General features: G+C 38.9%; 1 protein-coding gene across 18 annotated transcripts in view; it reads right to left on the bottom strand.

The window, feature by feature from the left end:
* Positions 1–2913: 2913 nt before the first annotated feature.
* Positions 2914–27480, bottom strand: part of IKZF1 (IKAROS family zinc finger 1) — a 102588-nt gene continuing 78021 nt past the window's right edge. For 10 of the 18 annotated variants that reach the window (XM_057428864.1, XM_057428858.1, XM_057428860.1 and 7 more), the window contains 6 exons: positions 23504–23563; positions 21124–21384; positions 15286–15453; positions 13180–13305; positions 8619–8753; positions 2914–4433 (listed from right to left, as the gene is read on the bottom strand). In XM_057428864.1, the coding sequence (XP_057284847.1) occupies positions 3727–4433; positions 8619–8753; positions 13180–13305; positions 15286–15453; positions 21124–21384; positions 23504–23563 (1457 nt within the window). In that variant the 3' untranslated portion in view covers positions 2914–3726. The remainder of the gene's footprint in view (positions 4434–8618; positions 8754–13179; positions 13306–15285; positions 15454–21123; positions 21385–23503; positions 23564–27480) is intronic. The other 8 variants (XM_057428866.1, XM_057428869.1, XM_057428868.1 and 5 more) reach the window with 8 other exon arrangements.

Raw genomic sequence — 27480 nt, 5'->3', positions numbered from 1 at the left:
TGCTCCCAAAGAAAAATGAAGTTACAATATAAAATCACAGCAAAAAAGAAGAGAAATGTGTAAATACAACTCTTCTATTAGAAAAGGCAGTGTCTTGGGAAGGGCTGGGAAGCAGGTACTTTTTACTTTTTTAAAACAGAGATAAACTTAAAGCCATTCACCATATTTACTCATTTAAGGGTTCAGCTAAATCATATCAGGGTATTGCACCATAGCAAGAAAAACAGAGAAAAAGGGAGATTACGCTAAACTAGTTTTCTGAGAGCACAGTTTGTTTCGATGTACACACACACAAAACATCTATTTTCATGCCTTACATATGGTCATAAATAAAATTGTTGAAACACTTGTTGCTAAAGAAATTGAAGATGATTTTGTGCAAAAAAAGAAAAACAAACCCTTCCCCCCAAAAACAACAAAAAAGGCAAAACTATAAATGCCCCTTCATGAACAAAGAGTGCTGTTTGCTCCTGCCTTTAGACTATGCCCTCTGATACACTGTCTTAATATAATTACTTATACTACTGTACTGTTTAATATACAACATCAACATATTCTGTTATAGCATAAATAAGAAAACTCCAGACGCAGAAAACAAACCCACTGTGATTGACACTGCATTATCATGTCATATGAACCATTTTAGATGTATATATACATCTGTATATAAAATATTAATGATGATACACAAAACCACAGATAGGGCATGTACATGTTGACAAGAAAAGTGACACAGAAACCTCTATATGTGTGTGTGTGCACAAAGATGTTGTGAAAGCAGTGAACATACCCGGTGATCAGAAATCACAGTTAACAGCTAAGTTCAAGGCAGCCTGAAACTGCACTGGAGCTATGCTTGCATACACGGTTAATGAACGTGGCTTTATTTGTGTTGGATTTTAGTAAAAGAAAAAAAACAAAACCACCTGAGTAATCTTCTGTCCCCTCCCCTTTATAGCTTGGGTGTCTAAAAATGGTTAAAAATATTATGGCATGGGATATACCATGACCTAAATCTAAGAACAGTAGGAAAGAGGTGTAAGAGCAAAAGAAGTGGAATATTTGTGTACAGCCTACATCTGGCTTCAGATGGGACATTGCAGCAGGACTGGGAAATTGCTCAGTCTCTTGTTGGTTGGTATCAATCAAAAGTGGAGAGAGGTAAGAACAGTTGACTGTACCCTACCAGCTATGAAACAATAAACCCATTTCAACTTTATTAAAAATAAAATAGAATAAAGAGGACTCATCACTGTTAGCTCCCCCCTTGAAGGTCCACTTCAGGTCATTCTTATACAAAATATTTGGTAATACCTTGTTACCAGGTACAGTCTGCCTTGAAGCTGAATGTGTAGCAGGCATTGATGATAAAACCATAGCTGGGGCACAAATTCCTATGCCCACCCCCTGCACAGTGTCTCAGGCTGGAAGGAGATAAGCAATAGCATCACGTAAGGCAACTGAGTTATAATACAGGAGTAGAGGGGACAACCTTTGGGCCTGTAGTTTACACTACTCGTTTGGGGGGGGGGGGTGTCACTGGTCATCCTGCACGTACCAGCCTACCTAATATGCTACTAATTTGCTTCCACCGTTGTGGGTACGTGCATCAGTCTACAGATGCTCATACAGAGAGTTTCACATCTGATGACAAAGCTATGAGATAGGCATGCACACATGCGCTTTTCAGTGTAAAAACACTTCTGTGCCCATGTGCCATTTGAGGTAAATGTCTTAGTTGGCATGAGAAGCTGAGACATGAGACTGTAAAAGCATGTATTTGTAATTCATTATTTAATCAGTATCTTTCCTCTAACTTCAGTGTTGTTGCCCCTGACTTACACCTGCAAAAGTGAAAGCAGAAGAAGGCGCTCTGTGTGCCTGTAATAGTTTGTATATATAGGAAATGTATATCAAATATAGTTACACATATCAGGCCAAATTGGCTGGGGTACAAGCATTCATGGTTCCAACAATTCGTTCTTTTATAATAAATATAGGTGTTTGGATGCACTTGCGAACAGAGAACATGCACCTGTATAACAAGACTGCTGGTCTTGTTGGTTATACAGTTGTGTTTATTGTGGAATATCCAGTTATTATGCAGAGTGGAAGTATTTCTAGACTAAGTTAATAAGATGGGTTATTTTTATGTGTGTTGCTCAGGAACTATTGCAGCACCAAATGACAGATTTTTAGGCAGCTGCAAAAATTTCTCTTTTGTCCAGTCTTAAAGTATGAGGGTGCTCAGGGAAAGGAATGAACTATTTGGAAGAGGAAGTTAAGTAAAAGCCTTTTAAAAAGGTATTTTTTGTATCAGCTGTGCTTGGGGTTAAAATCTTGTCTTCTTAAAGTTAGAAATTTTTGTTCTAACTGAAGTTACAGTACCTGTAGCAGAACGCACCATGGAGTGGTGGACTTGACTACACTCTACAAGTGCTGCAGTCTCTGGTCGCCATTCAGCAAAACACTTTTTTCATTTAACCTTAAGATTAGTTCCACTGAGGTAAAAGTAACTTAAAGCACATGGTGAAATGATTTGTTGAATAGGAAGCCAGGGTTCTCAGCACTTTTGCGGGGCTTGGTCCTTCATTAAACAGCGAGTGCAGGGAAGTAAGGAGAAGGCTACAAATTTTGACCGGCTGATTTAATTCAGGTCAGTGCTTTAAAAAATTATTAAGTGCAACACTTAGGAGTGGGGCCACAGAATCTGCAAGAGGACATCTGTGCAAGCAAAATAGGGTTTTTTTATATGTGACAGAGGGACATTTGGATCTTTTTCAGGCATTTAAAAAAAGATGAAAAATGTGCATAAGTAGACTTTCCCCACACATATTTCTACCTAGTGCTTTTCTCAACTGTACATCATACTTTCCTAAATAACTAAAACTTAAAAAAGAAAGAACAATTAAATACATTGTAACTTGTTTATGCAGAGAGAAGAGGGGCTGCTCTAACGAAAAGTGGGGTTTTATTGGATAGGGAGAGAAAACATTTATTCAAAGAAGAGCCAACAATACCCTTTTTCTATACATTAAATGCAGTTCATACTTCACAGAGTATATTACAAGGGTGTTCCTTCTATCTTTCACATACCTGCTTGCCTGCCCAGTGACACAAACAAGGCAGCGCCCTTGCAGGTGGAAACATTCTACATTTACCACCAAAGCGACTCAGAACTCTCTGGCTGCAGGGTTCCATCCCACCCCAGCTGTCTGTGAAGTCATCTGAGATGGACACCTCCATCTTTAGTTGAGTTTAATCTTCCCAAAGGAGTCAAATAATACCAGGAAGTCAAAAAAACATGTATCTGGTGTAAGAGACCTACGCTCAGGGTGTTAAGTGAGAAAGCTTGGCCACTCCTGCCTGTTATGTCCTTGTTGGCATAGTGCATCTTGCACATGGTTAACACTTTTGGCAAGGGAGGTTTGCAAGAAGCATCAGTTAAGGGAAGGGCTTTCAGCTATGTGACTACAAAAGCTCCTATTTAAATTACTAAAGGTTTTTGGTGATCAAACATTTTCAGTAAAAACTTTAGTACTCATTTTAGAAAACTGAGATGCAATGCATGCTACCAAAAGGAAAACTTTTCTTGTGGGAGAAGATAGCTGAACTTCTGACTCTTTCATCACTTTTACAGTCCAGCTGACTTGTGCTTTGCTGCTGTCGTGGCTCGTGCAGCTCCAGTAATGCAGCTGTTGAGGCTAGATCTGTGCCGGAGGAATTTTAACTCATGTGGAAACGGTGCTCCCCTCGAGTTATGTGGGAAGAGAATTCGTACCTGTCCTGGCTATGGTAGCCACACATATTGCATTCAAAAGGATCACGGAACCCATGGCAACCCATATGGATCGTATACATCACATGATCCAAGAAAAGGACTCGACAGTGTTCGCACTTGTAAACTTTCACTTGCTCCCCATTGCTGCTGATCACTTTGAAAGCATCCTGGGAATTGTCAGTACCTGCCCTCAAGACATCATATTGCCTGTTTTCTTCTTTTATAGAGATGCCATTTCTTGCATGGGGACCTATGTGGTTTGTCAAGTAGATTAAACCACTGCGCTCCTCATTATTGCTCTCTGTATCTGTTGAGTCTTGGCAGCTGTTGCTGGGCGAGGCATCTCTTTCAGAGGAGACAGATTTGGCTTTGGAAAGCAGCAACAAGTTTTCTACTGCGCTGTCCTGAGATGCATGGTTGGAGCGAGCCTGATTGTCCCCAAGAGGTTTGTGGAGCTGATACATGGGGCTGATAACGGGCACCATTTCAGAACTACCTGGCGGTGTCTGGACAAGGGGACGCAAAGACTCTGCCCCCAGGTAACTGATGGCATTATTAATGGCCTGGTCTATAACGTGCGTCTGCATAATCTCATTCTCCTTCTCATAGTTGGTGGTGGCATCGTATGGAAGATCAGGCAGACATTTCTCACCTGTAGTGAAAACCAGCCAGGAGTTAGAGGGTTGATTTCTACATAATTAAGGAACCAAACATCATGGTTTAATAGAACAGCAACATGGAAGAAAAGAATTGGTCAAATACCACCTGAGTTATTCATAGTTCTCTAATATAGCTGGTCAGAAAAATGGTTGGTTGGTGTCTTTTTCTTTCATTTTAATCTACAAAATAATCTGGGATCTTTGGAAAAGCAAATGGATGAAAACAGATCCTGGAACTAATTATATGGAAACCCATGGGAGCTAAAGATTGAGTGCTCCATCCTCTCTTTCTCCTTTAACTGGACTCCTTCATCTGCTTCCTACAGTGAACTGAGGCAGGCCTTTGTGGTGGGTAAAGACAGTGAAAACAAGCACAGTTACAGTGAGCCTGGCTTTCATGCTTCAGAGCATGACGCACATTGTCAATATCTTTGCCCCCAGATATTACAAATTTTTAGTGGAAATTGTATGTTTTAGTTTTAGACCTTCAGTGTCTTACAAATAACCCACATTGGCCATGTGATTATATGTCATTTTGGACAAAAATTAACAAAATCTTAACTTTTCAATTTCTCCTCCTTCCCACCTTGTTGTTTAAATAAGCTGTGGTAGACACATTACCAGAAGCTACTTATGTTTCTAGAAATTTTGTAGTGTCAAAGAGTTGTCATGTACAGAAGCAGCCAAGAACCATGGGAAAAAATTAAGGGCATTTGTAGTTGGAATATATTTTTCCTAGGAGATAAAAAGCCCTATATAGAGCAAGATTACTTCTTAATTATAACTTCAACTCTGATTTGGAATGCCAAAAATAAGGGGGGACGCAAACTTTTTTAAAATCAGACTGCACTTATGTATCTCTAGCTGGATTCCCCAGTATTGGATGCTGAGTTTCACTACAATTTATCAAGATTCCAGGACAGATAGGACTAAGCAAAACATAGAAGGAAAAATTTAGGAGTGGAAGAAACTGTTTAAATGCATAGATGTTGATTTTATGAACCTGAACAGTCTTCTCAAATGGTGCAAAACATCAGTGTTCTTTTCAGGCCCCTAATAAATTTATCCAAATGCAAAGGGATAAAAAAAATTCTCACTGGGTCATAAGAACTATCAATACCAGTTTGTTTACAGTCTGGATGGATTTTCTAGCTCTTCAGATCTTGGGAAATCCACTGAAAGCCACAAACATCTCTATGAGGGGCTGTCACCATTTCCTAATCAGAATGATATTGCTGGCCTTGGAAAGTCCTAATTTGTCTAAAATAAATGCTAATAGAAGCACATAAACTTTACTAAAAAATCTGCAAATTAAGTTAACAAGAATTACCCACCCAGATTCTAGTCAAATTCACTATTAAAAGTCAGTGAAGAGCTTGGAAAGCATCTAGCATGACTCTATTGCAATGATGGGGCTGAAGTGTAGAAATTCCTGCTGTCTACATTTCCCACAAGATATGGTTTCATACTAGTTTGTTCATGCTCTGCAAGTAGAGAAAGAAACACTGAGCATTTCGCAAGTTCCTACAAGGGATGTAGGGTACAGACACCTTCTAGGTGTGCTGCACAATCTTCTACTTCCTCTTGTTTCCTTTCCCTATTATTCTGTCAATGTGAGCACCCCTCTATGGGGGTGCATTCTTTTTTTCTTCCAGATTTACTCTTTCTATTGCTATAGTCTTCAGGCAGAGTTTGAGGCTTAAGATTCAAACTAGGCATTGTGAAAGACTCTTGAATTAAATATAGAAAACCTGCTAATACAAATGTATACCCTTGACTCAAGGAGTTAAAAATGAGATCAAAATAATTTATATTTCATGGGCACTGTATACCCCTGAGAAGTGAGACTGGTCTTCATTATACACAAAATTTTGGGCATCCAGAAGGCATGATTTTAATAGCTGTTTCTTGGGTAGTCTTTGCTTTATGTAGCTTAACTAGTCGGTGGTTGGACTAAGAGGATTAAGTGCTCATAAGAGAAATCGTTTCCAAGCAGTGTCTGAAGCAGAGACAAACTTGAGGTAGGCAGGTGTCATTTCTATATCTGGGCAATGCAGGTAATACTTGTACTCATTAAAAATAATAGTTCATTTCTGTGGTTATTAGAGCGTAAGTAAATTAAACTGCTAAAGGTTTGATGCACTTCAAGCTTTGCACTGCTCATGGTTCTGCAGTAGGTACCAAACTGTAAAAATTCACTCAGTGCATTCTTTTTTCTTTCTTTCTTTTAACCTCTTTTTACTGCCTTTTGTTTCCACATGATAAGTATGTGTTAACCTCACCACCAGTTCTCACTCTCTGGTTTGGATGGCACAATTCTGCTTTCGGGTCTGGGAGCTACTCCAGTTTGGAATACGTAGAGAATTTTACAGATAACTGGCTTAATCTGGTGAACAATCTCAGTTTTGAAAGGTAATGATTTAGCCTTAAGAAAAAAGAGAGAAGCAGCAGATCATCTTTCCCTTATGCAAAGGGTGCCATTTGCTCCTTCTCCCTGGAATTCAACATGGGATTTGGGATGACACAGTGATGTACAGGAGCAATAAACATATTTTATTACACAAAAGCTCTCCTGACTATCCAGCCCAGCCTTGTATTAATCAGGAATGTACCTATTACAAGAAGCAGCAGGTGAGGATTGGAAAGGAAAGGATCTGGGGGCATTTTCTTGTCAGAAGAGTTCATCCTTTTGAAGTTTAGCAAATTTCCATAAATATCTGCTGCCAGTAGGTTGTCTTCCTACACCGCACCCTGAATAACTGACAGGAAACTCTGCCCTCCTAAAACTCGTAGTTAAACTGGCTGTCTTTACTGTTTCTCAGGCTGAAGCGAGAAAAGGAGAACAAAAAAGCTAGTCCACACCCACAGATACATCGCATATAAGATACTTGCTAGCACCTTTTAAATTTTAATACTTCTTTCTGGAGCTGTCATAGAACTAGTATTTTGCCTAATGCAATCAGGTACTAGGGTGTCTAAATGAATCAGGTTTGCCTCATGTAGCTGATATATTTTTGGCAACTACCTCTACAACAACTTAAGTCCTTTAAGAAGCATAAGCATTTCTTATCCTTGACTACCTCCTGCAGTTGTTGCCTTTCGACTTTAAAAATCTTGGACTTTCATTTCAAACCTTCTGTTGCACCTCCTGATGTGCAACATCCCCTTTCCTTGTCTCAGAAATATTAATTTTCCTTTCATCCTTGTGTTCTCATTTAAGAAGGTTTATTTGGAATTTCTGTTCCATACACTAGTCTTTTTTGGCCTTGACTTTTGACTGAAGACCTTCTTCACATGTCTTTTGTTTCAAAAAATTCAGTTTTCTCTAATTGTCTCCTATAGAATATTATAAATGAACAAGCAGAGAATTATAAAAGAATCTGACTAGATATGAGTAGATACTGTCCTCTGATCTCCCATGTTTTTATTTATGTAAGACTAACTCTACATAGCTGACAAAATACAGTCTGTGTGTTACACAAAACTCATGTGACCACTATTTGGTACAGACTTACGGAACAGAACAATGTATGTGTAGCCTCCTTTTTTTTTTCACTGTTAAGACAAAAACTACTATGTGTAAAAAGGCCATGAAGTTTTTGCAATATTTATAGAATGTACCCAAAGGTCTTTCAGGTATTATTCTCAGACCTGGTTTTATTTGTTTCCATGATTATTTTGGGCTGTAAAAGTAAAGTATACAGACTTTATGAAGGGATGAATAATATTATCCAGCCTATGTACTGTACACCAATATGCCCAGATCTGAATGTCATCCAAATTGTTAATAAAATGACCCTGAAAGTGTGGTCAAATGCTTTCCCAATAGGAAACATCTATTCCTATCTGCAGCTTTTTAAGGCAGCTTCAGGAACCTGTCCAGATATTGTAGCGATCTGGTTCATAAGCATTAGAAAAAGTTGGGAAAACAGAGTTAAAACCAATCTCCAGATGTGCAAAATTAAACATGCAGAAATGTATGCTGGAGAAGTTTGGTTGATTTGATTTGGTCTGGTTTGTTTTTTCTTACCCCAACACATCTCTGTATTTGCTTCTATAGATACAGCTAACTTAGTAAAACAAGTAAAATTAAAATCATAACGCAAAAGTTAAAATCTTGTGAGATGGCTTTTGGTTTTGTTTTATTTTTTAGGAGACAGCAAACGTTTAACTCTTACCAACAAATTTCTGAGGCATAGAGCTCTTACGTCTGGCGACGTTACTTGCTAGTCTATCCAGCACGAGGGATCTTTCTGACCCTATCTTGCACAGGTCTTCAGCCATTTCACTCTGGTTAGTATCCTCTTTTATGACTGAAATCAAATGACATCAGAAGGGTTAGGCATGCTTGTTCCATTTTAATGGAACTTTTGTCTTCAGGTTAATGTTTCTCAGCTAATGTCTTTAAGCTCACAACCAACTGGAAGGAGAAGCTCACCATCGCAGACACAGAATGATTCTGACTCTTGTTAACAAAGTCCCTCATGCTGATCAATCTATGTACATGTTCATGTTTCCTTCCTTTAGGATACAAAAATGAGATTGCAACTGCAAGGCATCTGCCTGTAGGCAATTCACCCTTCACCCTTGTTCTAGAGCACTCTGCATTTCTGTGAATAAATGAGGTCCTAACATTATACTGGACATAAAGGAGTTAATCTTTTCATCCTGCTCTCACCCCCACCATCCCTCTGCACCTTTCTCAGTGGAACTGCCTGTATAATCATCACTTTTTCAGCAAGAAAAGGGACAAACTTCTCGCAGAAGATTCATTTGCAAGCTACACCAGCTCTTCTCCCAACCCTCTTCTTTTTCTTTGGTAAATATTTCTATACTTCACTGATGCAATTTTAGACTTTAAATGGCAATTTAAGTTGCTCAAGTCACATATCTAGGGGAGCACTGATATCCAATACTCAAACCTGTTTCCCAACCTCCTGCTGCTGCTGTGACACTAATGAATTAGAAAGGAGCTCAGCTGTAAGGCTCAAAGAAAAGGAGACTATTTCACTTTCACTGTGCTTTACTTCAGTACTTTCCTGCAGAAAGGGAAGGGACATATGAAAATGCATTGTCAAAGCAATGACTATGATGGAAAGGTATTTCTGACTTCCAACATCTAAAGGAAAAATGCCATGCAGCAAGATCACAACACAACTGATAAACTTATTTTGTTTGGTTTTGTGTTGTTTCTGTTTTGGGGGAAGAGGGGAGGGACGAGTTGGCAAGAGAGGTCAGAGACAGGAGAGAAAGGAATTAATTTTACTTTTACCTGATACTAGGATACAGGTATTTTTCCTGAACTAGTTAGCTGCTATTAAAGGGAGATGCAAAAGATGACTTTTAGACTTCGATTCTGCAAGCTGTTTCAATTAGGTGTACCACTCTGCTCCCTTTTGCCTTCTGTGCCTACTGAGAGTTTGTTTTATCACTGAGTTTACCAGCTCACAGAATCCATTACTCTGGCACCTGGGTGTTTCTCAATAGTGGAGAACATGCTGTTCCTATGCGGTATTATTTTGGCAATATACCACTACCATAAAAGGATGATTGTGAAAGTTTCATTGCTCCTGAAAGATGTGAAATCAGGGTCTGGTGGATAATTAGAAGGAGCAGGTGAAGTGTCCCAGACGACAACACTCTACAACACCAAACTGAAGAGCACACAAGTGATTCTTGAGTCCCTGCTGCAGTAAACACATACTGCAGTGACAGTGACAGTAAGTCTCACGGAATTATGCCCCAACCCCATAAGATACTGAAGACTGTGACAAATGTAAGTTATGAGCAGAATTTGATCATGAAGTTGAAGAAGGGTAAAGGGCATCGGTGGTGCCTTGTCATCATTGAACAAGCACATGCCAGCATCTTGTGCTGGCTTAGGCTTCCAGATACCACTTCAGGAAGAGACAGAGAATGTTCTAAACCAGCTTGTTCAACAGGGAAACAAATGATCAAATTGCTAGCTAAAAGTAGAAATTATCAGGAAATATCTGTTTAGGATATAATAACATTCAATTTCTAATCAATTTGAGAGAGGGTAAGTTATGTATTCAAGTCTCAAACTTTAAAACCTGCTATACGGAAAAGTAAAAATGACATACTAATTTCAAGCCTTTGCAACTGAGCCCCCCTGAAATTTGTTACCAACCCGATAACTATTTTTCTGTAATTTGGTGTCTATGAACTGAAAAAGATATCATTTTATATTTTCAAACAAAAATCCACAAGTGACTGAAAAATTGTAATTGACCCTTTTTAAACTTCGTAAACCGTGTCTTCTGTTATTTTATATAGGCCTGGTAAGACTTCAGCACACTTCCATTCAACTCAAATGCAAAACTCCAAATAATACCCATAAGAGAAGAACTTCACATAGACAGTGAGGTTCTAGTCCTCTAAAATAAGAATTTTGCAATTAAATTCAGCAGGTTCCTAATTTCATGCTGAACCTCCTATCTTAAACAAAGCAAACAAGAGTTAAAATGCAAATAATCTCTTGCTCCCCTCCTTACTCTCTTTGCTGGATCTTTCCCTTACTGAAGTACTTTATAATATATCAATTCTATTTCTTAGATTTACAAGCTGATGAAAAGCTTCTACCAGTTCAGGTTCTTTCAACTGATAATTTTTCTAGGTACACTGCACAAAGTATTTTAAAAATGCTGTACAAAGCAATCCCAATCTAGCAGAATATCAAATCCGATGTTCTAGCAGATTTTTGTATAAACTTTTTTGAGTCTGAAGGGCCTGAATTTTGACTCTAATACCTCTATATCACACCCTGAAATATTCTTAGAACAGTGGTAGTACAGCTATTTGGTTTTCTAGATGTAATGTAGAATGCACTAAAAATCCCAGAAAGACACCCACTCATTCTCAACTGTTTCACTTGTACATTTTCATCTTTGAGTTTATAAGGGAAATAATGAAAAATGGCAAAATGGTAAAATGTTATGTTTGCAATGAAGTAGAAGAGATTAGAATGAAAAATACTAGGAAAAATGCAGGAAAGTTTCCTCTTTTAGATACACAAAGGTTGATTTATTAGTTCTGAGAACTCAGTTCATTTAAGAGTGAAGTTTTTGGCTGGATGTAAGGTCTAAACCCTGAAGCTAATCCTCTATTTTCCTAATTTGAAAAAGCACTCTTATTATATTAAATATGGGTTTATATAATACTTTCAATATATGCAAGGAAAAAGTAATTCTTCCAAAGCACTCATGAATTCCACAAGTTTTCATCCCACTGAGATATTAGTTTTAAGTCAGTGTAAACTCTCCTGTCATGATTCGCTATAAACAAAAGTCCATCTCTAAAATGTTATTATTCCTTATCGAAGTTTATGATTCCTGACATCGGTTTCATCTGGGCATTTTTGCTTACTAACACTTTAGTAGTAGTTCAGCTACTCATTCACACAGATTTTCATGTTCTGTGTGCAGGCATTCAAATCCATGTGCCAGACACTGAAAATTCAAATACCAACACAGAACATTTGCTTCTAAATCCTATCACCTTTTTGAGGAATAAGTATTGTCGCCTACTGTGTATTATGTTGAGCTTTTCTATTTATACATACATTCTCCAGCCCCTCAATAAAATTAGAAGGGGTGTTGCTCTAACATGCTGTTTGCTAGAAGTATCTCATCTGTATTTGCTGCTATCATTATGTGCATATACTTTACATTATTTGATAGCATGTAAAAACATATTCAGGTTCTGTCCAGATATAAAATATTAAATGAGTCATTATTGCAAATAGGTCAGAAGCAACCTTTCATTTTCATAATTTGAAAAGCCAAATAGCATATACAGACAAGATGAGAAGGGTATGCAAGAAGTGTAACTTACTGGGTGGGCTGAAACTCCACCACGGAAGATGGATCTTATATTCTCTCTATCTAAAACTACACATGCAAGGGGATTTTGTATGGTTATTTACTGCAATCAATCCCAGATAGAACTTTAGGACCTTTGTTAAAAACCAATCCAAATCCCAATACCTGCTTGCTGTATTTCTCGGCATAGTTTTAGATTGGATGCTCTTCAAGAAATGGACTTTACCTTCATCATAAGGCTGATCTCTCAGAGAAGCACAACAATTCATCACATCACCCAGTTTTCTTTTAAAAAGGAGGTTGGGAAGAAATCTGTCAATATATTAGCCTTTCTGGATTGTCTCAGACAGACAAACTATATTAAATGCCTCTGGCTTCATGTCCTCATGCTTGGAAAAGTGAGATCAGAGATAGATGGCTCATCCTTATTAGATGAGCTGGTACCAGTGGTTAAGTAAGCCCTTTAAGGTGTGCCTGGGAAGGGCAGAAGATGTGCAGTGTGGAAGCTTCTCCAGCCCTACCCAGAACACTGATATTAAGCCTTTATTAAGAATACATCCACAGGAGTACTGCAATACAGGACTCGGGGCAAAAGAGAAAGGTGGTGAGATGATGTGGTCATACTGACGATGGTGAACTGATATTTTCCATGTCTTGCAAGTGTTTTGCTACACACCCGAGTTTTACTTTGGCTTTTTGTTTGAGGTAAACAAAACAAGACAACAGCCAAATATTTATCAAATATAGAATAAATCCAAATGCAATATTATACATATGGGGTGCGTGTGTGCCTCCCCAATGCAAATGATGCCGCAAATAGTACTACTGTTCTTTTTGCACTCCTTTTTCTGCGTACATGACAGGGAAGAGTTAACACCCAAATGGACACGTTCATTACCTGAATAGAGGCTGCTTGAGATATTCATGGTTTGCAGGTAGTTATGACAGCGTTCTTTATGTTCTTCCAAAGAACTGCGCTGCTTATAGCTGCGACCACAGTATCCACATTTATGAGGTTTGCCAACTGCAGAAAACACAATCAATGGAGGGATTCAGATGAAGTATTCAACAGTCTACTAATAATGGTAAGAAGAACAGGAAAAAGAAAACCATCCCAAAAATAAACCCCATGCTGTGATGAACTGAAGGAAGATTTTGTTAAAAAAAAAAACGAACAACCCAAAACTTAAAAACTTAAACCCAAACTAATGGAAAACTAGCTGATTATCTTCATATCAACAGACCATTTCTGTGGGTACTGCAAGCTGATTTTAGATGATTCACATCAGATAAAGACTGAGACATTAAACCTTCAAAAATGGCATCTGCACAAATTAGAAACTGAGACACCTTCAGAAGTCTGAGTATAGTTGCTGTAGTGCCTAGCTCCCACAGAGACTGCCGTTGGGGAACTGATAGCATAGGTAGAGACACCTGCCCATGACTGGAGGTCAATTCTGACGTAACCACAATCAGCTCAGCCCTTTTAGGACAATGTTAGATTTCTGCTTCTGGAAATTCAAGAGAGATGGCATGACAAAACATTTTCTGTACTACACCAATCCAGATGTAGGTAGTTACAGGAATTTCACAGTAACAATACAGTTTCATAGACTTGTGGACCTGAATTTTCTGTCTTAGCATGACAAGACTGTCACCTTATATGTGCTTCCACAGTTTTAGGTGGTTACACAGCTTAACTTTCGAATTCCATTTACAAATTCTCAAGTTTAAATCAGACTCAGACATTCAAGTTGTTTTATAATGTATTGATATCAATTTGTCAATTGCAAGAACTAATCACAATCTATAGTTCATGCATTGTCTCTTTAGCTACCGAATCTTCAATTTGCCGATAGTGTCTAGGTGTAATTTCATGTATGAAAGATTATGTTTAAAATTGTGCAGCGATGAAAATCAGTAACAGTAAGGAGAGAGGCAAAGTAGTATTTTAAAAGATACGATTTCCTGAGTTGGGTCAGGGCTGGACAGGAGAAGTGGAAATTATTTTGGATATCTGGGACCAACACTAGGGATCTTATTATTTAATGTGTGCTCTAATTTAACGTGTAGAGAATTTCCTTAGTTTTGTGTAACACAGAAATGTCACTGTGAGAGCTTCCCTTCTGATACACAGAACTTAGTCCCGAAGTCAATTTCACAAGTAAAGTTACCAGTGTCAGTTCCAGCATTGTGTTTTGGAGGTCTATCCAAATACCAATTTGCATTTCCAGCTTAGCTTGGGAAACTAGATGAGACAACACTCTGCTTTTAAAGGCACTTTGAAGGCGCTAAATTGGTTTTACTTCACAGAAGGGTTTGACTATGGCTTCTGTCAAACAATGAAAGGTCCATGGTAACGGAAAAGTGCAGCTGTTAAAAAATATTTATTCAATATACTGTTGAGATAGAACACTGAAAAACTCTTGAGAGTCCTCTCTTTTTGAAGATTATTATCTTTCTCTCTCCCACCCTCTCCCTCCTCCCCGCTCTTTCTCTTTCAAAGTAGTTGCAATAACAAGGTGTAACAAATAACTGCTGCTAAATGCTGTAGGTGGTATTTACTCCTTAGGTCGAGAATGACTACCAGACTGGAGGTTTTTGAGACTGTGACTTGAAACCTACTCTGTTTAGAATTTACATTATCTCTATATGCTGATAAATGCCATCCAAACCCTAAACCAGTCCACCAGTTTTAATTCATGTTCGTAGTTCCATGAAATGGATTACTCACATGAGACTTGTAAGATGAAACCCAAATACAGAAACTTTTAATCAGCTAAGAAGTATGGGAAAAGAAACATGACCATGAGAATGAGATGTGTTTAGTCATTTCTTTGCTGCTAAAACACTGTGGCCAGCTCACAGCTTGGTTAACCCCAACATGGGGCTATTCGCCTCCCCAGGGTGAGAAGACCTTTCAGTCTTGGGGGTCACAAATGCCTCCATCTTCTCAATGGGTACAGTGATGAGTGCCCCTGGATGGTCCTACACCTTCACTTACCCGAGTGAGTCCTCAGGTGTCCCGTAAGGGCATCCCTGCGACGGCAGGCGTAGTTACACAGGTGACACTTGAAGGGCTTTTCACCAGAATGCAACTTTATGTGGCGCAGAAGGTTGCCCTTCTGCGTAAAGGAGGCTCCGCACTGATTGCACTGGAAAGGGCGCTCTCCTACAGAGAGAAGGATAAAATATGTGAGAACAAAAAATCTTAGCAGTAACAAGAGAAAGATTTCAGTGAGAAAGTTGTTTTCTCACTGCTGCTCTGTGACTTCCACCGGCTGCAGGTTTGATATAACATGAGGCTTTCAGACTAAACCTGCCAGTTTCTTAATGCTTCACTGGCTGGGTCAATTTGATCTGAAAATCTAATTTTTTTTTTCTAAATCAGAATGGCACATCACAATGCAAATTCAAACTCATTTAAATAAAGTGACTGCAACATTTTGTGTTGAAGAGCCACTCTTCCTGATCAGCAGTTTTGGAATAAACCAATATCCAATTTTGCATGTTGTGGCATTTGGTGGGGTTTTTAATGTGGCTTTTTTCAAAGGGTCTTTAAAATATGCCACTGAAGCAGCAAAATAAAAAGGAAACTCATTAAAAATGCATTTCAGGATCACAAGTTCATTTCAGCGTTACATTCTTATATTTAAATGAAAGGCACTTCATTATAACAGTTATAATAACTTCTTTTCATTTACATTTTCCCTGTATTTTCCCTTTCAATTTCTTCTCCATTACCTGTCTGTCCCTAAGCAGCCAAATCAGGAAGGAGACAGAGAAAGAAAGAGAGAGAGTAAAATCACATAAGTTAAGACAGTACGAAGGAAGCTCTGTACTTCCATGCTGAAGTCCCAACCCTTCTAGGCCAGGTATGAGCAGAGGAGCTGCACAAATGGCCTCTGCTGGTCTATAGTTTGAACGGACACGGGATAAAACTTGGAGACACAGCCTTGATTTGTCTAAACTGGTGCCTGCTATTAAGGATGTGAATCAACTAGCCTTTGCAAAAACTAGTATGGCAGTTGCTTGCTTTTTAGTGCTGTTTAAAATCAGTATGTTCATTTATTCACTTAGCTATTTTTTTTTTTTTTTTAAATTTAAGACTTTTGAAGCCTTTTCTTAAGTCTGGGAGAAATAAAATATGTTTCCAGTTGTACCAGGTAGGAGTAAAGGAAAATTTATATATGGGAGTATTGTATCAGCAGGAACTGCTCCTGCATGCACATTTCTCTGTAGCCCTCAACTAAGTCAAATTAGTCAACTTAGTCAAATTTGAAACTCATTTGCTGAATTCTGTTTCTCTTAGGCATAAATGTAATCTGCTCTAGTAATTACGACACACTATTGGTAATAGAAATAGCCCAAAGATGACCTATTCTTAGTTTTGATTTCCTTTATATAACAGTAATATTGAATTTAAAATTTTAGTGCTGAAGTTAAAATATATATAAAAATAAATACAAGTTAAACAGTTTCTTTCTCTCACTCACTTAACTATCATGTATTATTTTGCACACCTAGGACCAACTTGCATGTCCATACATGATATATATGCAGCATGATAATTTCTGATTTTTGGGTAATGCAGTAGAACAGCTGAAAATCAATTAGACAGCAGCACAGTAATAACCCAAAAATCTGTAAACTCAACCATCAGGGCTGGTAGATTTAGCATTCAGCAAACAATAAAAGTAATCTGCTTTATAGCAAGATATTACCATTGGTCAAATAGCTGCAAGTAGGTCAGCATAGCCCCTGTCAAGCCAAATGAGCTCACTTTCTTTGTCCATCAAGTAGCTGTATTCACCTAAACTATAGGTGCAACTGGTTCAACTGGGGTGGTCCACAGAAATGCCAGAATGAGCCTTATAGATTTTGCAGTGTACTTCATAAGCCATGCGCAGTAGTTGTTAGGGGAAAAAGAAAATGGGTAAGAGATTGTCTGCTTTACCACTCATTCTTTGAGCCAATTACTCAGTGTGGAAGGTATTTTTCAGAAATGGACTGAAACAGTATTGAAGAAGTCAGTTTGTCATGGAGGACACAAATTCAGAAGAAATGGTTACTTCTTACTAAAGAGCTTTTTGAGCATTCATTTCTGTTATTTTTACTCAGAGGAGCGTACAAGGAGAAAACAAGGATCGTAGAAGTACTCCAGGAATGAAATGTAAAGCAAAGTAACACTGAAATCTATCTCCAGCCTATAGCTTTTGCTATTACGGGGTGAAATCTTGCACTGTGTGGAGAAGACAGGTGGATGGAGCATTTCAAATGAGACTGCTGCATTTCAAATATTTCTACAGAACATACAGTTCTGTAATGGATCAAATGCAAGAGAACCTGCACGTACATTGCTGTGCAAGGAAAATGACACAAACACTGCAAGATCCTGAAACTATGTGTAGATTGACTGGCCCTTGGCTGTCCATGCTGCATCTACCTGGGTGGGAAAAGCCTGGCTTGTGAGACCAGGAAAGCTCCTAGCCCTACTAGGATGGAGATGGTCACTGGTGGAAAATTACTGGTTGCGGCACTACCCTCCCAAAATGGGAAGGATGGGAAGAAAAAATGTTATGCATCTTTTATTTAAACAATCAGCTTTGTGTGCTATTTTGTTGCCAGTTCTGAGCAACCTATCCTGGGCCAATTTCACCACACGTTGAGTAACTATGGACTAATATGGGCCAAGAAGCAAAATTTGCAATGGGAGCCTTGAACTGAACCAACCACCATTGGAGTGATTTGCAAGCCTTAGTGGCAGCATGGGCCCTGAGCTACTTATTCAGTGAAGAATATTGATCCTCTTAATTGAAATATTTATTATTTCTTAAACAACATAATGACAAAGTCATCCAAAACTCAGAGACATGTATAGCTCTTTTCTCTTTGTTTTGTTTTGTTTGGGCATTAGTTTTCTAAATAAACTGGAGGCATTCAGACCCAGCTAACAAGACATAAGTGAACTAATTGGTGACTTACTTAAGTTAAAGATCTGCACATGTAAGGAGGGACTATATATACCTGTGCACACACACCTATATATGCACATATACATAAGCACACCATGCACATACATATGTGCACAATGAGCTAGCGAAGCCTGAATCAATACCCTGAGGTCTCAGCACCAAGGAGCAGAAGGGGATTTCTCTGTCCTTTCTAGATAGTCTTTTTCCTAAACACCAAGCAAGATAGCAGCAAGCTGGAGAAAATCAATGTACTGAAAGCCTCAGGGAAGGCGAGTGAGAAGAGCTGGGCATCTGTGAGTGGGATTTGCTCCACAGATGGGAACAACAGGTAGCAGTCAGTGCTGTACAGCTGCTAGCAGACAGGAGGGGACAGAAATATCAGGTGCTGTTCTGCGTATCTGCACTTGGCAGGTGTATTCATTTAAAGTAATTATGCTTTTTATCAGGTCAGGAAGTCATTTTATTTTGGCACTTTAGCATGCTAGAGTTTTGTTCACTTATCAAATATTTATTTAAGGAAGCCTCACTGTATATGCAGGTTTTACATGAATTAGCAGCAAAGTAATTCATTTGTGAGGCTTATTCCTTCACCAGGCATGTATTGAAATGGGCTTTGGCATAGTCAGTTAAAGGTCTGTAATAGTATATCCCATATCTACTTTAATTTTCACAGTGCAGCTGAAAGGAAAAGCAGTCACCACAGTTTCCCCATGACATCCCTTTAATTTAAACTACCAGCTCTGAGCCTCCACTCCCTTGCCAGGCCCTGAAAAAATGCCTAAGAGGCTTCTCAGGAGAGCAGCTGACGACAAGGCTGGAGGGAAAGCAAAGGCTTTCTTTCCATGGTATGACTCTGGGGTGAAACTTCACACTCTTTGGTTTTATTGAGTGTAAAAGAAGGGGATCCTGCTGAGCAAAGTGCACCTCATGGGGTGCTTTCATTATGGGCTTTAACAATGTTCTTTGATTAAAAAGAAGGTCCCATTGGCAAGGGGAGGGCTCTGCAATGGGTGGAGAATTCTTAGAGAGACAGCTGTTGTGTGGCAGCATCCTGATCACCCTTGGCAGGCATATGAACCCCTCTAACACGGGGCATCTGGAGGTCTATGCCAGGGAAACCAATGAGGTGGCCCCTGGTGATGCTGTCATGGGGGACAGGCAGCCCAGCTCATCCTCCGAAGACTCAGCGTGCCAGGTACCAGTCAGTGCACTAGAAGCAAAGGCAGCTCTGCCCACTGCTTCCCTAAAATCAGGTATGCCCCACAATGGCCATTCAGCCCTAGTGCAAACGCTGCCTTTGATCCACAGGGACTCAAAACAGCTCCTCCAAATGCAACAGCATACTTTTAATTAAACAAAAGCCTTCTTAAACAAGCACAAAAACTTCTACCTCTAAATGCATTTTAATTTGCAACATTTTATTTCAACTGCTACAGCATCCTCATCAAGCCTATGGGTCTGTTTAAAAGGCCTCATGTCCAAGTCATTTTCCATATGCATTTACCAACTTTTAAAGGATAATATTAATATTAAATTAAAAAAAAAGGGAAACAATAGACCAACAAGCACTTTATTATATCTAGGAAGTATGCTGCAGCCTCTCTTCTGGGAACTACATGTGGCTTTTCCAATAAAGATAATTATCTGCTCTTCCCTGACAGAGGGATTTATCATATTAAATTGAAGAGTACTTTGAAGTAGGCAATGTAACACCATTGCTATCACCAGCACAGCTTCTGAGCATGGCTAACCCATGTTACACTAACACATCACACCCTTCCAGAGCTTGAACAGCCACAGTTACAGCAGACAGCACTGGAGGGGGCAGACAACACTCAGGGTCTTTTTGTGGATCCTCTCCATTACTCTGAAAATAACCTTCTAATCTCATTCCTTAGTCATTCTGGGGAAATCAGTTAAGCATGACTGTCAGGATGCAGGGGAAGAAAGTATTTTTGTGTTCACTAGCTGGACTATTTCAGTGGAATCTAGCCATCTGACAGGTTATTCTCACCTTAAAAATATTTTAAAATTCCCTCTCATTTGAATGTTCATGAAAAAATGCCAAATACTTTGTTTATTTATATTCAAAGTAACTTGTGTAGCACAACAGTACAGTTCAGTTCTGCTTTGACTACGAATGACCTTAGATTTTATATTGGAAGCCTGATTTTCAGATAGCTTATATCATGTAAGATGAGACCCTCATCTTTACTTCTTCATTTGTATCAGCCTCTTCATTTTTTGCATTCTTTAGGACTAGTTAGAATTAGAAAATTATGGCAACAAGATTCAAAGAACTGATAATGAAAAGCCATCCATATGGAGAACATCATCTTTACATGTCTCTTTTAGTGTCCCAGTGGAAAGAAAACCTTTAGTCCAGATTTGACTAGTGGCACTTCTTGGTTTTACTTCATGAACATTTGACATAAAGTTAACTCCTTTTTTACTGTCAGTATAGTTCCCTTAACATTTATTTTTCTAATTCATAATCACTGATCCATAATGAGTTTTGTTGCATTGTTGGAAACATGAGAACTGGATCAATTTCAGAGTTAGCCACAAATGAGTTTTTCTTCAGCAATTCTTTAAAATACCTTAGATATCAAAAAAAAATATTAAATTTGATTTTTCATGTAGCTTCAAACCAAACATACAATTTCTAGCCCGACAGATGGAATTCTGTCAGAAAGAAATTTTAATTCCTGTGCTGTCCAAAATAACAAAATAACTGAGTTTCAAATGCCTACCAATGCTCCATTGTCTTACAAGAGGGAACATGTGCATGATACAGAAAATAAGCCTTAGTTCCTAAAATATGGCCAGTTCTTGCCAATTAAAGGAAAAACTATGTCAGGCCTTACCAGTGTGGCTTCGTTTGTGAACCATGAGCACATTGGGACCGATGCAAATTATCCCACAGATATCACATTTTAGCTTTCCATTAGGAAGTCGAATGCCTCCAACTCCTGACATAGCCTTGCTGCCTGGGCCATTGTGTGAGCCATTCATTTTCTCTCCAGAGGTATCAAGCATTCGTAAATCCTCCGCACATTCTTCCCCATTCATTTCACAGGCACGCCCATTCTCTTCATCACTCTGAGTCTCTATTTTAATATTACCGGCTGAAAAAAACAATAGAGGATGCCACTCAGTTTTGTCACAGAATACATACGGTGGCAAAGAAACAATCACACCAAAGGAGATAACTTGCAAATAGCATGTACAATATACCTAAATAACAAAAGCTACAAACACGACTACATTTCCATGGGCAATATGATGAGTTTGTAACACATTAACAAATGAACAGTGAATATCAGTGAGACAAATACAAGGCATCCAGGGAACTGGGAACCCAAGCAACATTACAAGTCTGTTCTTAGATCACTTTGAGAGATTTGTATTTGTAATGTTCACTTTGACAATTCAGGATTATTGGAACTGAACTTTAAATGAATCCAATTTATAAGGATTTGTCCAAAACAATTGTGCAAGTAAGTAACTCATCAAGGAAAATGGATGAAAATTAACTGAAAATGCAACATTCTCCACTTGGCAGGAAGATCCCGAGGGTTGTACTGAAACGAAATATTTGGCTTGCAGTTCTATGGGGCAAACAAGGACAATGGGAAAGTGAAGAGTACAAGCAGGGATCATGAAACCAGGGTGGGGAAGGATGGAATGAAGAATTTAAGAGCAGGAACTAGCATTACAAGAAATTGTAGGAGTGATAATTGTGTTTTTAGGACAGCAGGATTAGGATCACTGAATGAGAAAAGAGCATCTCTACAGCCATAAGCTACTGGTAAAAAAAACAGTCAAATCAACAAAGGTGGGTGAGAGAACTGTTTTGACTCTATTGGATAAGTCCTTTGTGTCATAACCCCATATGTGACAACTGCTTGAAGTTAGAAGAATTCAGGTATAAATTTGACACAGCTTCACTACATTTGATAGTGTAAATTAGTAAATTTGGTCTGATACGATCACAGCAAACCTAAGTGTTACGGAAAAGGGCCAAGATTCAGATCAGTCAATGCCAGTATTCATTCCTCTTCTCTCCACAGGACTGTTTGATGTTTTGTGTAGAATAAATCATCTTTATAGTTATTTCCGTCTTTTCTATTGTTACAATTTGGGGTGAAAAATTAGCTCTTCATTTCACTGCCCCAAATCTTAGTTTCCTTTCTGTGAAAAACCTCTTCCTTCACCCCATCTGAAAAAGGAGAGCATTTACTTTAATGCCTAGGTGAGTGCATGAGAGGTGTGTTTCACCCAAAAAAGATCAAGGCTTTTCCTTTTGTGGAATAGTAGTTTCATGGTAGCCTTATTGATAAGTGGTGGTGTACCAATGGCATAACTAAGTTATGGACAGTATTACCTCAAGATGTGAAAAACCTTGACGTTCATTTGAAAATGAAAGGGTTAGCAAATTATTCTCTGCTACATCCTACAACCTCCCCGGTGTCCCAGGAGGATTGCATGGATGTGACTGACAAAAGTGTCAGACTCAAAATCCTACTGGGAAACAGGATGAGTGCAAAGGTGTTCACATTTCTTAACACTGCCTAACTGGACACATTCTATAAAGTTTACCAATCTAAGCAGCATTTTAAAGATTTTTCAAATACTGCAATTTTAACAGAAATCATATGCAAGACAGAATGAACGCACATCATAAATAGCAGATTTTCCTTTAAAATGTATGCCCTAAAAAGAGGAGTAATTTAGAGCTATGGGGAAAAAAAAAAAAATCAATGACCAAACTGTTTTACAAAGGGGGCATGACTGGCTAAACAGAAATGACCTACGCTATCCTGCAAATTTAGTGGACTACAACCCCGTACTGCTGTTTTCACCATGGCGAATGGAAGCAATATAACTATTTGGCTTGAGCACATGACAGATTCTACATAATTCACACCCCATAGTTTTAATTTTAATTATAATAATTTGAATGTAAATATATTTATACAAAACAATTACAGAATCCTTTCCTGCCAGGGATCTGGAGAATGTGGCTTTTGAAGTAGACTTTGTCTTAAATTGAAATAATACATATGAAGGAAACAAAGAAATCGGACTGCTGAAGCTCTTTCTTTGGTAGTGTATGCAGACAAATTTACAAAAAAAAAGCATATGCAGTACAATACTGAGAAGTGAAATGACACAAACAAAAATTATAGAAGTCAGAACTAGGCAGAAATGCTCTGTAGTGAGCTGAGTTTGCAATATACTTACGGGAAAAAGATTTGGGAATTATTGCATGAAAGTCCCTAAAGCCTTCTGCCCCGTATACAGCTGCAATAAAGAAGGCAAACAGGATGCTGGTTTGTGGTACTGCTATTAGCAAATGTAAAAGAAGATAGCATTATTGTTATAGGAGAAATATTTAGGAGAAAAATAGAGTTATCATCATAGAAGCAACACAAGCAGTTTAGGATGAAGCAGGAACAGCAGGACAGTTTGCAGGGGAATCCCGACCTGCTCAGAATGACTCCCATTTGTAAAAATGCCCTTTACTTCCAAAGCATCCAACAAGTTTCATCATGTTTTCTGAATTCATAACCTCTCTTGGGTATTCCCCTCACTCACAGGTTAACTCCTGCTGAAGTCAAGAGGAGCTTTTGCTGAAGTGTCTTGAAAGGGTCAACAGGAGCAGAGCACCTAACACAGCCTTCTCCTGATCCCAGGGAAACTGCAGGCCCCTGCAATGCAAGCTTCCTCTCAGGATTTATTTTTTGCCAACATGCCTGCTTTGTATACCAGAGGTCTCTTCTTTCTACATCCTTGTTTCTAGTCACTGCACTTATAAAAAGCAAAATTGCATTGTTTGCTGCTCATGCTGGCTGGTCTTATGCAATGGAAGAAGAGGGAGTTCAATTTTAAATATATATATACTAGTGTATATATTGGCATATTTTTTGTTTGCATTTCTAAGGCTTGTCCTCATAACGTATCTACACAAAAGTAGCTGCACAGACACACTATATGCTGCATGTTATGAGTAGTCATGTGCAAATTAACATGCCATGGGGCACACTGATACAAGTAATGATGGAGTTCACTCCTTGACATGAGCAATGATAGGGATATTGATTCAGTCAATCTCCACTAAAGCTCTCTGCAGCTATGCTCCTGGACTGCCATAGCTGTGCTGCTCGATGAATGTCCACACGCAGATGAAGCCAAGCATCCAGGATGCCCTTACAAGGACATCCATTCAACAGTGCAGCTTACGGCAGGGACTGTGTTCAGGTGTGGAGCTCACTTTGCCAGTGAAAGCTGATGGATGATGGGGCCACCTACCTCACCCTGGGTCCTCATGGAGATTTTATAGGTCTAATTAACAAATAAAATCTCTTCATGGTCAAACTTAGCACTTTTTGCCAACATGTTTTCCAGATAAAAACTAGTGAAAAAAGCCCCACTGGTGTAGGAAACACAACGGGAAAAGACATCACTCCAGTAGAAACATTAAGGACTTCTATTAAATCTGAATGAAGAATGGGAAGGCAGGCTATATATTTTTCTCCTTTTTTTTTTTTTTTTTTTTTTGTGGACTTAAACTGAAAATAAAATCAACAGTGTTTTCTATTTCTTTTGTGAGAGAGGTTCCTGTCCCTCCCTTGCTATAGAGAGGAAAATCACTCTTGGAGCACTGATGATGTGACAAATACCTGGCAAACAGGCTTTTCAGATGCACTGATCAAAAAAATAGTCAGCATTTATGCAGGTTTCTCAAACAGTTACTTGATACAGTGTTTGTAGAAATAATTTGTGTGCATATCCATACACATACATGCAGATATTAGCGCTATGACAATAATTTCTCACTGGCTCTTGTAAAACCATTAAGAAATTACTCATTAATCAATTCAATTTGGTTGGAGATGACCTTAAAAGGCTCTGCATTTTACTCTCTTTGTACATATTTGTGAAATTCAGGGGAGTTCAATACAAACCCTTTTATTTGTGCAAGGAGTGTGGCATGCACCAGCGTCATTGAACTGACAGCTTTCCCCTGCTCCCTTTTTACCTACTCAGAGTGTGGAAAAGTTACCCAAAAGCAGGGCACTGGGTGAGTCTGTCCTTCTCTCTGAGGTCTACTGGAAACTTCAGTCAGGGTTTTCTGAAGACCATTTGAAAATAATGTTACAAAGACTGTTCTGTATTCTACAGTTAAAGGTGCTTTGTGCAAATCTTTGGAAAAAGAAAAAAAAATTGTCATGTCAAAGGGGAAAGGGGAGATATGATCTATCACTGAAGAGCAGTGTATCTGGCTCAGCACAAGATTCAGGCTGGGACAGTCAGGAAGGCAGGATGGAGGGAGAGGAGACTTCCCTAGAAAGTGTTGAGCAATGCGGAGAGGGAAGGGAGGCGTTTTGCAATGAGTCAAAGAGTTGGTAGTGGGGAGAAAGGAGAAACCAAATGGACCTCCTGGAAAACAGGATGTGGATGGTGGCTTTTAAAGGGCAGAGAAACAGGCAGCTAGAAAAAAGGCAAATGAAGAATCAGTAATTTGTTTTCAATCCATTGCCAGTTTACCATCTCTTACAGTTATAGGACTTCATCCCAGATGTAAAATCGTTTTGGCTTTGGGAGACTTTGGCACTGGTACAGGTTTAAATGGACAAAATCCCATTTGGAAGGGGGTATTCACCTCCCAAGTCATATTCTTCTCCAGTGGGAATTTTGCTGCTGTTGCTATTCCAAGACAAGTCAGAAGTATTTTGCTGCTATTAGTTGATGTCTAAATGGTAGCTTTAAAGTCCAACAAGAGTTTTGTATGAAGGCATCATAAGTATTCAAGCAGCAGACAGATGAATTTGCAACAGTACTGGCTGATTTGACAGTGCATAAGCACTGATATGGTGTGGAGGAGAAAACTCTTAACACTACAAATTAGAGAAAATGTTGCAAAAAAGGCAGAATAAGATGAAGAAAACTCTATCAGGCCAAACTAAATCACCTCAGAATGTCAATATGTGTCAACAAAAGCAGCCAGAATCTCTTCCTCTTTACATAGGTGCAAACCCCAGAAAACAGAATATTGCCAGCAATTCTGTTATTTCTGATGGAAGACGTAACTTCTGTTTTGTTACAGAGTACCAAACTCTAGCACTTTTTTATGACCTGAAATCCACTTTCCCACTTTTCTTTTTACATCATAGTTGTTTACTGTGGCATCAGCTGTGTTCTTACCACATAAGAGCACTGTGGATAGAGGGTGCCGGGTGCCATTCTCAGAAATAAGAAAGTATTTTGTCGACAGAATATTTAAGGAGTCAGTATTCACTGGGTAGGCTTGAAAACAACAAAGATCAACGTTTTAACTTAAATTATGTTTCCATTAATAGCATATTTCCCTTATGAGCTTCTGAAGTGACATGAAGAATCATGTGGATGTAAAAGGCCAACAAAGTTCTGGGCAGAGAAACCATAATTAATTATGCAATGGCTTCAGCCCTTCAGTAAAATTTAGAAGACACAATATAGGTGCAAGTAATGCAAACTTAGCCAGAGAAAAAGCAGATGCATCTAACTGTGCTTAAAAACAACAGTTTTGCCCTCTCCTTTCTACATATAGCACTGCATTGCCCAGTTAACCAAGCATCTGTGGTGTCTGCATGTGCAAAACGCTTAAAATTAGAGGCAGCTCAGAACTGCCTAAAAAGGTAGAGGCTACAATGCAACTTAACTGCTATGGAGGAAAGGAAACACATCAGTAAATGTAAGGGGCTGTATGCAGTCCATGTTGAGCAAGCTGTTTTGTAGGGCTTCTGTTCTGACAGGACCCAGCGCCCACTGGGTTGCAGGACAGAGACCACTAGCACAGCAGGAAGTAGATGGCTGAGGATGGCAAGGCAGCCCAGTGAAGTGGCACTGGCACTTTACAGTTTTGGTTGAGAGAACTTCAGTGTTTACCACGAGCTGCAACGTGGTGGAGAGTGGGCAGCAGATAAAACTGAAAGCTCCTTAACGAGAGGCTCTCAGCTGGCTTTTTGAAGGGAAACAAAAATAACAGAAAGAAGAGTAGTAGCAAGAACTGTGGAGACACACCTGCAAGAGGAGCAGACTGGTGCCGATGGATAAGGAGATCCCCACTGTGGGGTCCGTGCTGCCTCCTTTGACTCCAAGTGCCAATCAGCCCTGGGCAGTCAATTTCTTCCCTACTCTAATTTTGGCTTTCAATCAAATGTATATTATTCCAGAAA

This window comes from Pezoporus wallicus, unplaced genomic scaffold, assembly GCF_028554395.1.
Source record: "Pezoporus wallicus isolate ANWC-B61680 ecotype Strahan unplaced genomic scaffold, APGP_CSIRO_Pwel_v1 contig_6658, whole genome shotgun sequence".
In the NCBI taxonomy this organism is placed as follows: domain Eukaryota; kingdom Metazoa; phylum Chordata; class Aves; order Psittaciformes; family Psittacidae; genus Pezoporus; species Pezoporus wallicus.
This window is presented reverse-complemented; position numbering and strand designations above follow the sequence as displayed.